The 14200-nt window shown below is 49.6% G+C and overlaps 2 protein-coding genes across 4 annotated transcripts in view; both read right to left on the reverse strand.

The window, feature by feature from the left end:
* LOC119400185 (ubiquitin carboxyl-terminal hydrolase 36) overlaps nt 1-5013 on the reverse strand; it is a 36765-nt gene extending 31752 nt beyond the window's left edge. For all 3 annotated transcript variants that reach the window (XM_037667183.2, XM_049417992.1, XM_037667182.2), the window contains exon 1: nt 4869-5013. The gene's annotated coding sequence lies outside the window, so the exon portion shown is untranslated. The remainder of the gene's footprint in view (nt 1-4868) is intronic.
* Nucleotides 5014-9696: 4683 nt separating this feature from the next.
* Nucleotides 9697-13124, reverse strand: LOC119400187 (uncharacterized). Its single transcript, XM_037667185.2, has 3 exons — nt 12799-13124; nt 11772-11960; nt 9697-9818 (listed from the first exon to the last, which is right to left on the reverse strand). The coding sequence occupies exons 1-3, from the start codon at nt 13018-13020 to the stop codon at nt 9726-9728; spliced, it is 504 nt and encodes a 167-aa protein (XP_037523113.1). The 5' UTR covers nt 13021-13124; the 3' UTR covers nt 9697-9725.
* Nucleotides 13125-14200: the final 1076 nt, after the last annotated feature.

Consider the following 14200-nt stretch of genomic DNA (forward strand, 5'->3'; position numbering starts at 1 on the left):
GAAACAAGGAGAGCGTGAAAGGGGAAAAAATACCATCATAAACCCATGAGTACATAACACAAAACTGCAGAAGCCTACCGGCCAAGTCACAAGCTACATAAGGTTTGTAAAACAAATACTTGCAAATATGACAAGGCCCAGCAGAGAGGAGCTGCACACAATTTATGTTTGCAATGAGCGTGGACCTCTATATGGGATACGTGCCGGCGTTATCTACGGTTATTTGCATTTGAAGGCCGTAGATAAGTTGCAGTAATATAAGAGCAGCTATTAGGACGCAATACGGTGTACTTTGATTACAGTGACTTCAGCATTTACTCAAAGCAAGCAGCACCACATTTAAGGGTGCCTTGTACTGCCAACGAAACGGCATCGCACATGCCATCACGGTTCCTTTTCTGTATGAAATAGGCAATGTTCTTGAAGCCATAATTAAATGTGCAGGTGGGCTTAGGCCCGTATTCACAAACGAACCTTATCCTTATCTTTTGCCTTCCTTACCTTTTCGGCACCTTAGCGCGTTTCATAAACAAACCTTATGCGCCAATCCAGCCTTTCCTTAACCTTATCGCCGTGAAAAGGTGGCGTTCGATAAGGTAGCCCGGCAGCTACCTTAAGGCGCCACTTATGTGGCGCGCTACGGCTTATTTACGCAAGAAGCTGTACAAAATCATTAAAGAAAAGGTGACGTACGCGATCGGCGTCCATATGTGCAATTAACGCTGCGAGTACGTGCTCGGGAACCGTCAAAATTCCAAGGAATAGTTCAGCGATGGTGTGTTGCTTTGCAGACTCCGCTTCTCGAAGCGAGCACTTCATGTCCCCGAGCTTGCCGCTAGAAACGAACAGTCCAATACGTCGGTTTTCCCGTGCCCCCCCTCCTTCAGCTGCTGGTGGCACCCTCTTTCTACGGCACAGGCACTTTTCAAATTGTGAACGGTGACTTGGTGGACATACGCTTGCCACACTGCCCCGCATAATAAACGTGTGAAAAAATCACTGCGCGTACGGCGCGGAAGCGAGCGTGTTTCACTGCGGTATGGGATATATTTTTTCTCACTTTTTTGCACTCACAGAGCCGCTGTACGGCTGCACATCGCTTTTGCTGCTCTGAGCTGCTCCCGCTTTCTCGTGTTGTCCTTCACTGAACACCGCGTGCTATCACAATGCGACGCTTTCAAGTCGATGAGCAGCGCTGGATCTTCAGTAAAATTCAATTTTCGCCTTTCTGCCGCACTCAATAACAAGGCATATGTGTGATACACGCAAACATCCACACACGTACACACGCAGGCAGACGGAGAAAACGGCTCGCAACTTGGCGCATCCGTTGGTGCCCTCGTAGAAATGAGTGCTCCGTGGACCGGCTCATGCCGGCGCGTCTTCGACTGCCTCCGCTTGCGGCGGCGCGTCTACGCGAGCGGACGGTTGCTATGACAACGGTAAAGCGATAACAAAGAAAAGGAGCACACGGCGCGACCAGACGATACGCGTTCTTTCCGCAACTCGCACGGTCATGCGTTCCTGCATTTGTCTTATTGTTTTGAGGAGCATATAGCTATTTTTTCTTGCTAATAAACCAACAATCAGCCAGCAAAAGTTCATAGCCTCGCTCCCATGCTCATTCCTTATCACGACAAGGCCGCCTTCCGTAAGGCTACCTTAAAACCGAATAAGGCGAGTTTCTGAAATGCACTGCGGCCTTTTCTCATCCTTACACTTTTCCCTTCCTTATAAAAGGGAGCCTTATAGCGTTAAGATAAGGTTGGTTTGTGAATACGGGCCTTAAAGAACTTTTCTGCACCATATCTTAGGACTGGCTAAATGCAGTGTTTGTACACTTTCCGCATTAGTGACAGTGGTAAGTTATCCATTGTGAGCTGAGAATGCCTACTGCATGAACACCAACTGCTCCTTATTATTCGGTGGACTTCCTTTACACGAGTAGGCTACTCTGTTAATATTTGGCCTAGATAGACATACTCTTCTACTGATTCAAGGGCCATGTTGTCTATCACGAACTGACGCTATGGGAACTGTGAAATTCACGATCTTGTCAACTCTGACTGGCTCAAAATGCCGTTGTAGAAGAATTTAACTGTGTCCAGAATAGCACCTCTAGGCCTCACGAATGTCGTCTCGTGCAAGGGCCATCCTCATCTTGTCTTTCGGTTGGCTTCAACTTTTCACTCCATCAAAACCGGCAGCTCTCACTACACGACCTTTCAGTAACGTTTCCTTCGATGTTACAGGGTCAGCCTCATCTAACGAGAACACCTGATTAGTATTCAAGACATCATAGAGGCTGATGTTTAATACATAATTTGGAAAATCAGTATTGTGTTTATCAATAAACACTATGATTTGATGTCACGTAGTCGAACAAACATTCTAGTTCTAATAAGGTGTTTTACCTTAAATCTGGTCGACCATGTACAAGGGTGTTCAAATGCTCCCAGGCCACGATCGCATGTATTCCTATGGCAGCGTGGCCTGAGAACTTTTCACCGCCCCTGTACGTCCAGGACCCAGGAATCGCTTTTGGGAACTCTGATGCTGGTTCCCTTTGTGATCCAAGAGTACCCTTCAGAAATAAACACTCCACTAACACCGCAGCTCGATAATAACATCGACGTTTTTCTTTCACATTTTTCTCGCGAAGTTTTTTTTCAATATGGCGGTACACAAACATGCGCCGAATGGCGATTTCGAGACCGCCGCAGTTTTTCACGATCTCCTCGGCTTGGATCGGCGCCAACGCTGACAAGCAGAGCACAACTCGCCAGCTTGCTTGCCCCATGGAGAACCCCAAAACAGCAACGCATCTGCGGCCTCTTAAAACACGCGCACGCACCTATATCGAAGCGGGGGCGAGGCTTCAGACGGTATCCTCCGCGTTTTCGATTCTCTCCCAATTAGATCTAATTTGATGAAGCAGCGCACAAAGGACACAATCAAGCACACATAAAAAAAAAGTCGCAAACACAAGCGCTGGTGTTGGAGTCTTTTTTTCTTCTTCTTTACGTGTGCGTGATTGCGTCCCTTGTGCGCTGCTTCTTCAAATATGATGGCTCACCAGTTAGACCATTACCACATACTTAGTTAGCTCTAATTAATAGTTAAAGACTTTCCCCGGCTTGAAAGACGGGCATAACTAGGCGCACGCACAGCTCTAAAGATGTCTTTCTTTCGTGTTTGCTTCGCGGCGAACGCATGAACAAGCTAGCGATAAGGAAGCGATCAGGCGAAGTAGCGAAGCAAGCGGCCGCACTTAGAACGGTACGAAAGTTAAAAACGCAAAGAGACGAAACATTAACAGGGGGACAATACTGCTCCCGACATTACGCAAGCTACCACAAACCAGTTGAGAAAGCTAGCGTGGCTCTACGAAAAAAAGAAAACATCAGGCGCGCATTCGAATCACGTGGATTTAAAATAGGCGGGCTTGCGATGCAACCGACGTCTCAGCACCGATCGATATTTTCCTTTTTTTTTTCGTACGGCGTGCGTGGGTTTTTTTTTTTTTTTTTCTACTTATACGCCGGCCGGCCGATCTATGTAGCCGTCCCGGCTGTTCTGGCAATTTCTCTTACGTCTAATAACGAATCGTAAAAAAGGGAGAAAACTAGTTCATCCGTGGATGTAGCGCGAAGTTGGTTGCGTGGGATAACTTATCCGCAGCTTCAGAGGAATGCGCTTAGCGATTAGATAGATACAAGTAGGTTTGCGATTGCAACGAAATTAGCGGAAGCGTCCACTGAAGCTTCACTATCGAGAAAGCTAGAATTGTATAAAAAGAAGGCCGGTAACTGAAGGTGCTTGCATACAAAAAAATGGCCTCGCGAACGAAATAAACAGAGCCTATTTCGCAAAAGAGGGAACAACACGAGGTCGGCCATGGCGACATGTCTAGTAATCAATTCGGTTGATATTCCGCGTTTCTGTGTGATCAAACCTCGCCTTCGTGAAACTCCCAAAAGCCGTCACCGTTGCCTTTCTGTAAGCTGAATCCTCAAAGAAACGTACTCGTACACGAAATGAGCGCGCATAAGCTAACGATGCGGAATGTTACTAAACGTGATTTGATAACCACGTTTAAAACAAGTGTTCTTTATCATCGCACCCGCATTTGTTGGTTAAACCGTCGCGAGCCTGGCGCTCAAAGTATGCGAACGGCATCGGGAACATTGAAAATGTGTCTGAGGGCTACGCGACTAGCTAGATCACGTAGTTCTCGTGGTCCGTTTCATCAACAACACCGGCGGATTTTAATAACGCGACGTGGTAGTGTAGTAACTAGCGCTACCGCCGCCGTCAACAACAGAGGGGTTGTTGCATCGCGTTTTGCGAGGTGGGGACCCAGGACGACTTCGCGTAAGATCGTAAGGCTTGTTGCCTGTACGGTGAAAAAAAAACGCGTAGCGCCTGGACTCGAGGTACACGTCAAAATAGGCCTAGCGCACCGGCCTGCCGGGCCACATGGGACGACGTGCGACGGCGGCGCACTTTGAAGCAGTTGCGCGCGAAGCCGAGCTAGGCGCCCGGTCACCTACACTAGCGCTGCCGCCCGCCCGACACAGTCGTCAAAACGCTGTGCTCCCCTTTCAACAAACACGTGTAAGCTCGTTTACGAAGGATTTCTGAGTTCCCTGGCGACCTTCGGTCGCTTACAGCGTCTTCGTAGCACCGATGGGGGAGACGGTATCGCGACAAGACGCGCCGAGGGACGACATACAATCGTTGCGCCCGTGCCGTGGTGCTCAACGCGCTTTAGGCTTAAGTTTCGCCTCTCTCGTCAGCTGCGCTAGCCCATCAACCGGTGCTCGGCAAACGGTTGTTTCGGCGGAAAATACGGGTACAGGACTTACCTGTGACAGCCGCGTGCTGTGTCATGGCCAACAAGTATCCTTCGCCGGCGTCACTACACACAATCGGTGTCCACTACGATATTTTTTTTTTATAAAGGGGGGCCCCAGTCGGTACGTTCACGAGCAGGCCGAAACACACAAAGGACCGTCGCGCCACCTAGGACGGTGTCGACTGCCGTTCCAGAGATGGCGCTGAGAGCAGTAAGATTTAGTTTTTAGCGCGAAGATTTGGTTTACGCGAATCGCGTTCGCGCCAAAACGTGTTAAATCTAGCAGCCAAAGGAAAACACGAGTTGGGGCCAGTCTATGGAACACTACCGTACTACGAGATAACCCGAGCAAAGGAAATAGATGATCGCAGAATCACAATTAGGTCACAGACGAAAGAAAATTGTGCTGCCGGGATTTGATACTTATTTGATTCTTTCGGGCTACGCCCACTCACAACTTGAAAAGGAGACGCATAAATGTCAACCAACATGAGTTTATTCCTTGCGGATCATTCCACACAACATATCACCTGTTCCATTACAATTACAGTAACAGAATTCATCCTTGTTTGTTTGCACTAGTGGAACGCCACTGGCAGTGCGACATATGTTAGACTGCATACAATCAGCGTCGTGTTTTATTGCCGTTCTTCAAGAACCCTAAACAGCCGAGCATTTGGGGCGGGGAAGGCACCCGAACTGGCGGCTAATATTAGTCTATATTAGATATATATTGTATTTACTAGGTAGAGAGACAGAATGTCAACAAACCCGCAGCGTACACATTTTCATCGCAGACTTCGACATGTTCCAGCTCGGTTCTTTAACGATTACTGTCAAGCGAGACAACCGCAGATCCACCTCTTAGAAGGCGCAAGTACTGCCGCCAAAGTCAAGGTCCTGCATAAGTTGTTGCAGTTCAGCTTCAACCGTAGCCTGGTGAAATTCGTGGCTGCTTATCAGAGCTGCCAGTTGCTGGAATCTGACCATCTTGTACCGAAACAGGTCGCTCGCCTCTGCGACTTCGGCCATCTTCTGGTCGAGCCGAATCTCAGTCCGCTCCACGTCTGCCACGGCGGCGCGTACCTTCGAGGCGAGCGAGCTGATGCGCTCCCTCCTAGATGTCGACTCGGTCCAAGTCGAGTCGTATCCGACGGCTCTGTCATCCAGGATTCGGTTTATCAACTTGTTGTTCGATCTGTACCGAACGTACGCCTTCCGCTTTTCATCGTCAACCTCTTCCTGTCCAGGAAAGGCATTCACGGGCACCATCTTGTTGATGAAGCCAACGCCAGTGTACGGCTCGGGAGCGGTACACACCTTGCCGCTGTGGATCTTGCCGCCGTAGTCTAGCCTTAGGGCATCGTTCCAGGATGCGGGACGTTCTTGAAACCGAAACGTCGGCTCGACGACTGCAGCTACGTCGCTCGCAGCAGCCGGACACATGGACGACTTGTCTTTTGTCGCCGATGGAAGAGACGACGCGGAAGATGTCTGCTGCGGCGGCTTCGGATGAGTCGTCTGCGTGGCGCCATGTTGTTCCGGCTGGCTTCGGGTTGCAGCCGCCGCGGACGGAACTGGGGTCGCCTTCAATAACGGAAGGAACGCCGCCGAAGGCGGCAAGAACTGCAGCACCTTCTGACCCGCTTGCTCGCGTAGTTCGAACTTCAACGCGCTCGTCGGTATGAGCAAGATGGCCTCCTGTCCGTGAGCGGGCTGGAAGGCGTAGGCAATGCAGGTTGTCGACTGGCCCGGTGCCGAAGGCTTCTTGGCGCTCGGCGCTAATCCGAGAGCCATTGGCACGGCGGACGGTTTGGACCTGGACGCGACGGTGGACTTGGCCGGGTTGCCGATTGCGTAGGGCTGGGAGCGTCCGCGGCCACCTCGGTACGTCGCTGAAGGCATCTTGCTCTGAGACATGGCGGCGAGGGGTCGGTGTAGGCCTACGGAATCGTCTACACGGACTACGCGATGGCAGAAAACGGGGAGCGCTTATGCGGAGCTGCAGTCTGCCGGCGCGCCGTTTATTCCTGAGAATATGGGAACATCGTTTCGCCAGCTGAACTCATTCAGATAAGAACGAGCAAAAATAAAACCAATAAATTGTGACGAAGGATCTAAAGGGACGCGGCTTGAGGTTGGCAAAGCTGAAAGATAACGCCAGAACCCGAGCCGGTGAGCGTTGTATTGTAAAGCGCGTGCTCACGTGCGAAAGACGACCCAAGCGAATGCATCAGTCGTTCTTATCCTAGATCCCTCGCTGGAATCGTCAAACAAGAATCCATCTTTTCACGCTTGCGGCGTGAACTATACGTCACAAATGAATTCTGAGCTAGAAACGATATGCATTTGTGTTCGTTCGCGATAACGAGCACAAAAATTGATATCTAGTCCGCAAAGGGGTTCTGGTCCTTGTCGACCGTGACGTAACGTAGCTTTCAGCATTGCTCGCCCGTTTGCTCGCTTGGTGTGTGCGTGCGTGCGTGTGTGTGTGTGTGTGTGTGTGTGTGTGTGTGTGTGTGTGTGTGTGTGTGTGTGTGTGTGTGTGTGTGTGTGTGTGTGTGTGTGTGTGTGTGTGTGTGTGTGTGTGTGTGTGTGTGTGTGTGTGTGTGTGTGTGTGGCGTCGTTCTGTCGAGCGGCAATACCGTTCCTGAGGACGGCAGCGCCACTGTGACGTCAGGCGCAGGCAGATGCCTTGCACGTCATTTCATGTGCGCAGGTTCGACCTTCACGTACTGGTCCTACAACATGGCATGGAGGCGAAAATGTTTGAGGCCCGTGTACTTAATTTAGGCGCACGTTAAAGAACCCCAGGTGGTCGAAATTTCCGGAGTCCTCCACTACGGCGTCTCTCATAATCATATCGTGGTTTTGGGACGTTCAACCCCAGATAGTTATTATTATTATTACAACATGGCGCCTTTGATGACGTCAAGGCAGCATAAGCACGTGGCGGTTAACCCGTTTTCACGTGATAACGACGCCACTGCGACTTTCTTTGCCTCTGTGCATGAATAACGGGAGGACCTGCATGTGATGTACTTATCATGATAACATCAATGTGACATCACAAACATCTCGTCCCATCAAGCTGTTGCTCCAACATGGCGGTTTCAGTGACGTCACTGCGACCCATCTACACGTGGAAACGCCAGAGAATTCGAAACACGCTTCGCTATAACGTGTTCACTCGTATAAGTTTGTTCTTATAATCCGCTGGCGTAACACTATTTGGTTACCTTTCTTTGTTATAAGACTAATTCGTACATAATTATTCAACCCGAAGGTCGCGGAGTTCAATTCCGGCCCCGGCGGTCGCGTTTTCGGTGGAGGCGAAAATGCTTAAGCCCCGTGCCCGGTGGTCAGAATTTCCGGAGCCCCTGCGCTACGGCGTCCCTCATAATCATATCTTGGTTGTGGGACGCAAAACCCCAACAATTATTATTACGTAATTATTAAAAATCGATTGCGGCAGGTTGCACAATTCGAGTGCCAGCTGTGCTTGAATTATACTCGAATAGACGGATAATAATAATAATAATATTAATTGTCGAGGTTTGACGAACCCCAAACCACGATATGGTCATGAGCGACGCCGTAGTGGGGGGCTCCGAAAATTTTGACCATCCCGTGTTCTTTAACGTGCACCTAGATTTTAAGTACACGGGCCTCTAGCATTTCGCCTCCATCTAAACGCGGCCGGGATTCGATCCCGCAACCTTCGATCCAGCAGGCGAGCACCAATAACCACTACACCACCACGGCGCGCGTGCCGATTGACCCAGTCCAGTGCTTGCTGTGGCAAAAATTATCCCCACAAACTTCTCAACCTCATCTGCGCCACCTAGCTTCTGCCTCCCCCTCGTGAGGAGGAAGAGTGATGTAAGGGTAAGGAGGAAGAAAAGGAGGTGAGAGGGTAAGCTATAGTGTACTAGAATAATTTCTACACTATAGGGTAAGCCATAGCATATAGACATGTATAGGAAAGTCCCTAGATTTTTTCCTGTTCAGGGAATGCCCAAACTAAAAAAAAAAATGACAAAAATAATTTTTTTCACAAAAAGTGTACTTCCACCCTCAAAAGAAAGCACGAGTTCTTTATTTACTGCCAGGTAAACGCAACACTGTTTTTCGAGCCGTCCTATACATATAGGACACAGGGCATTATGGGTGCTATGTGCGGGTGTGGCAAGCCTTGAAACATTTCACGTGCACACCGACATTGCACTTGTTCCTCTCCATGACGTCTTTCACACAAAGCACGCGTTTACCCGGAGAAAACGGTCGGCACGTGGCAGCATGAAAAGCAAGCAATGTCTAGGCTTGCACACGTTGAGAATGAGGCCTGCTTGATGTGCTGTAGGTGGCGCTGGTCATCAGCTAAAGAAATACCGATGTTACAGTGCATCAAAGAAGCGTCCTATATGTAGGACACTGGGCATATGTGGGTTAATGTACAGCACAGCATGTCAAGGGGTGGGAGAGGGGAGTGAGGGTCAGAAGGGAAAGGAGGAGAGACCTATATGGAAATAGATAAAGAAGAAATTGAGAGAAGAAAATGGCGAAGATGCAGAAAGAGATAAGGAAAGAAAGAAGATAAGAAATAAACTAAATTTGCGTTCACCAGGTGGCGCTTATTAGCCAGCTGCGCTGTTTACTCAGATTTCACTGGCGTAGAACTGGCTTTAATTTTTTCTCCTTGGTGTCCCTTTGAAATATAGATGTGTATATATATTTTGAACGATACCTAAAATGATGGAAGTGCAGCAGCATACTTGTGGCAGTTGACGTGCGTGAAACTTTTATTTCTCGAATAATCAAAAACGATAGTCATAAGCAAGGCTTCGTAGCGTATACGACGACCAAGCTAACGGACGCACTTGAGGCGGAAGGCCGTCTTGCAGTTGCTTGGCACGGTCGATTGTCCAGCTCGACCCTGGACCTTCATAGTGCGAGCAACCTGGGGAAAAAAAAGAACAAAAGAAAGAATGTAGCGTTAAAGGGGTCCTGCGACACAAATTAAGCGTGTCGTTTTCATCGCTTCTTCTGGTACTGTGGAGTACACCGATATCGTAGCGCAAGTGGCAACGCCGATAACAAGAGCTCTTATAATTTTAATTCAACGGAAAAACCACATTAGTTTCGGACTAGGGCGACACGCAGCGGCTATTTTTGTGATCGGAAGTGACGTTTCATCACGTTGGAGTGACGACACAGTGGCCGGGCATTTTGATTGGTTTGACGCGACGAGTCGCGTGTAATATTCATATGGTCCCAGCTGGGCCACACTATTGTGCGCGAGAAATTATACGAGCACTATTTATATTTCCTCAAATACAAAATGATTTATGCTTTTAAATGTGAAACTCTGATCGAAATTGCAAAATAACGCTAGGTGCGCTGCACAACGGCCACCATTAGAGTGCCTCGATGTCCTTCTCGCCCGAGGAGGACATCGAGGCACTCTAGCCACCATGAGGCGAGACTTCCGCTATCTCTCCATAAGAGGTGCGCGGTGATTGGACCTCAGTGGCAGAGTGAAATGTGAGAGGGAAGGTTGTTTTCTTTCTCGTGCACCAATTTTTAGAATTCTTGCTGTGAACAGTTAAGCCAAATCTTATGGTCGTTACGAGCACAGCGCGAACAGCAATGTAGTCAAACAGCAGATTGCGGCTGTTGGCTGATAGCTGACATACATCAGGAGTGGCGTTTGAATTAGATGCGCTTCTAGCCACGGGTTGCCGCCACGTGCCGGCGCTGCGCTCTCCACTGCGCTAAAATTACACAGTAGCAACACTAGCGAGCGCAGGAATCACAACGGAAGAGTGAGACATAACTTTAATTGTGTCCTTGCTGGGGTCAAGGGAGGCGGGGGCCGGGAGACTAGCTCTACCGGAGCCCCCCTTCCTCAGGCGGCGGACAGACATTGGGTCTTGGCGGCGTCTTCGGCCACCCGGACTGCCGAGAGCTGGTCATCCGAGCACGCGCTGAGCAGCATAGCCTCCCACTGCTCGGACGTGGTTATCTTAAGTTTAGGGTTCTTGCTGTGTTTGATGGTGTGTGTCGCTGCGGGACATGCCCAGATAATGTGGTCGAGGTTGGCGCGAGCCACCCCGCAAGCTTTGCACTGTGGTGTGTAAACGTCCGGGTATATGCGACTGTACAGCGTGGGTGTAGGGAATGTTCGCGTCTGTAATAATCGCCATGTTGTCGACTGTTGCTTATTTAGCGACTTGTCAGGGGGTGGGTACTTCAACCTTGCCCTACGGTAATGCATGACAATCTCACCATACGTGACCATTCTTTCTTTCGCGTGGCCGCACCAGGACTCGACTTCTTCGTCCCCAGCCTGCTGGGCTCGTCGGGAGGGTAGCTGCTCTGATGACGGGTGACACGCCCGGTGGACGATTTCTCGGGCGTGATCGATTGCGATTCGTGACGCGCGCTGACGTAGCTTCTTTCCCCCGTGCCACACCTCCCTGTGTAGCTGCCAGCGCACTCGTCGGGACGAGAGAACAAAACTGTTGAAGCGTGCGACAAATTTCCGTAACTCCGATCGTTCTCGGCGGATTCGAGAAATATGACGGATTTAATTCGTTTATTCCTTCATTCGAGTATGAACGTCCGGAGTTGGAGGAACCTCGGCATGCATACCTCTAGCAGGTGCTCACTCTGGCTGCCCTTATTCATTCATTCATTCATTCATTCATTCATTCATTCATTCATTCATTCATTCATTCATTCATTCAGTGAATCATCTTACCCGTGAACCTGCGGAGTAGTAGCAAACTTGCGCATATACCTCTAGCAGCTAGCTGCTCCATCTGGCAGCGGTTGTTTATTGATTCCCTAATTAATTAATTAATCGTCTCACACATGAATCTGTGGAGTTGGAGGACACCTGCGCATGTACCTGTAGCAGGTGCTCCTTCTGGTAGCACTTGAGCAGGTCTGCGCGGAACTTCTCCGAGTCCTTCAGCAACTGACGCCTCTTGGCCGCCTGCGCCGCTTGCATCACGCGCGTCTCTTCTCTCATGGCGCGCAGCTGCTCCTCGATGCGCATGCGCTGTTGAAGACGCTTTCGATACACCTTCGACCAGTCCTGCGTGCGCAGAAACCGCCCGTCGTCACACACCCCGAGTTTTGTCGGCACGGGCCGACACCATGGACTGGCGTACGTATAGCCGGGAATGGGGGAGGCGTTCTAACAGCCCCCGAATTTTTTTTTTATTTTCGCATGCATATGGACACACAAACAAACGAGCACACGAACATACATAAAGTATAGTTGAACCCTCAACCCCCACCCGCCGAAAACAATTTCCGGCTATGACACTGCCCAACACGGCCGAAGTCTGCGGATTACCACAGTCTAACACCAAGTTTGCGTATTGCCGACAGTTCATGCGTTCGCGCATTACTGGAAGCAGAAAGTGTGAGAATCGCCGGGGGATTAATCAAGAAGGGTCCGAATGGCGGCTCCAACGAGACACCACCGAGCTGTTAGTGTGTTATTAAGGCAAAAGCCTTAGATGCGCCTCATCAAACGCGAAAATTGATTGTCGGCGTCGACGCGAGTGATGCAAAAAATTACCACACGATGACGTCCCCGTATGACGCCATCGCATCGCCGAAATGTGTGACGCCACAATCACATGACATCGTCACTTGGTCATAGAGAGGTTGGCCGATCACGGAGGCTGTGCAAAACCAGGTAAGGAGCAGAAAGCTTTTCTTTTGGGGGGGGGGGGGGGGGCGGAGCAGCATCAATACATCACTGAAAAGAAATCGAAGATGGCGTTCGCCTGCCCCCCCCCCCCCCTGGCTACGTGCCTGATGTATAAATGTATGTATGTATGTATGTATGTATGTATGTATGTATACATGCAGGTGAGCACACTCGCAATATATCAATTCCCACACACAGACACAAAGCCCACCTGAAGGGCGGGGCCTTCGACCACACGGTCGTCCATCAGCAGAACGGCCATGAGCCGGGAGTTGTGGCGGTACCGGCTGGCGGCCGCCGCGGCCGCAGCCCGAGTCCGGGGCTCGTCGGTGCGCTCGGGCTCCTGCGCCTCGATCACGAACGAGGGTCCGGGACCCGTGCTGTGCGAGTCCAGCTCGAAGGCGCGGTCAGCCAGAACCTGCAGCCTGCTCATGGTGGCCGAGGGAAACTGACCGCCGCCGCTGACGTTGTTGGTGGTTCCACCTGCAAATCTGTAAAGAAGGCCTATGTATTTATCCTCATTATAGTTTACCACTATTCCTCAAACGAAAGGTACACAGCGGCTGCATATTACCGGCACTTACCTGCGGATCAGAAACCTGGCTTACAAAGAGGATTGTGCAAGAACAGTGCAGAAAACGGGACGATGAGCACACAGGACGCAGCGCTATCAACTGGTTTCTTTATTGGAAAGGCTGGGAATATATCATGCAGGCGAACAATGAGAAATGAAAAATTGAAAAATGGCGCAAACGCTATCGAGTGACCCGCGGCCGGCCGGCATACCTATCAATTTGGATAAGGGTTTACAAGATGCAGGGAAAAGCAGATTTCATGAAATCGTAAACACGAGCGAAAAAAAAACACGGCAAAAAGCGCCATGACTTGTTGGTCGGAACAAAAACTGATTAAAAAAAAAGCTAAAAGCGGACATTCAAAAAACAAGAACCGAAGTTTAACAAAGAAAGGTTTGTAAGCAAGTGAAAACAGGGCTAGAAAACTGCAACCAGGGACAATAACAAAAAAAACAAGAAAACAAAACCATGTGACAAAAAGCTGCGTGATCACAAATGAGGCTCAAGGTAGCTAATTTCTATGTCAAAAAGTGCTACTGATGGCGCGCTAACGCAAGCTGCCCCCCTTTTGCGAATTATGCGCGCCTCACACATTTCGCGGGCCGCACTGATCCCGATATTTCTTGAGAACTTGCACATTGTCAAGAAATGTACGTTCTTCGATCGTCCCGTTTTCTGCGCTGTTCTGCCACAATGTTCATGAACCAACTAGCTCACCTAGGAACCCTTGTGCATAACAAGGTCGTACAATAAAGTCTAATTCTTGCTCTACCCTTACAAAAATAATTTAGACAGCCTATAGACTGTCTAAACCCATTTTTAGTCAGTCTGTAGACTCTGTAAATATATTTTTGTAAGGGTACGAAGAATCCCTAGCTACAGTAGCCCAACTTTCTGCCCTTCTAAGATTACGAGCGAAATAGGCACGACCCTATACATAGTTTTCATTGACGTCATCATGGGCGCCATATAAGGGCCCCTGCTGGTTGAGATGCTGCGTGAACTCTTACTTGAACGCGCGGAGCAAGAAACGGTGAA

Source organism: Rhipicephalus sanguineus, chromosome 7 (assembly GCF_013339695.2).
Source record: "Rhipicephalus sanguineus isolate Rsan-2018 chromosome 7, BIME_Rsan_1.4, whole genome shotgun sequence".
NCBI classification, from domain to species: Eukaryota; Metazoa; Arthropoda; class Arachnida; order Ixodida; family Ixodidae; genus Rhipicephalus; species Rhipicephalus sanguineus.

Excerpts from the sequence above, each read along its gene's own strand:
- LOC119400187 (XM_037667185.2), bottom strand. The coding sequence starts at position 13,020 with ATGAGCAGGCTGCAGGTTCTGGCTGACCGCGCCTTCGAGCTGGACTCG. Across the intron at positions 11,961-12,798 it reads TCGAAGGCCCCGCCCTTCAG|GACTGGTCGAAGGTGTATCG; the intron begins GTGGGCTTTGTG and ends CTGCGCACGCAG. Across the intron at positions 9,819-11,771 it reads AGAAGGAGCACCTGCTACAG|GTTGCTCGCACTATGAAGGT; the intron begins GTACATGCGCAG and ends TTTTTTCCCCAG.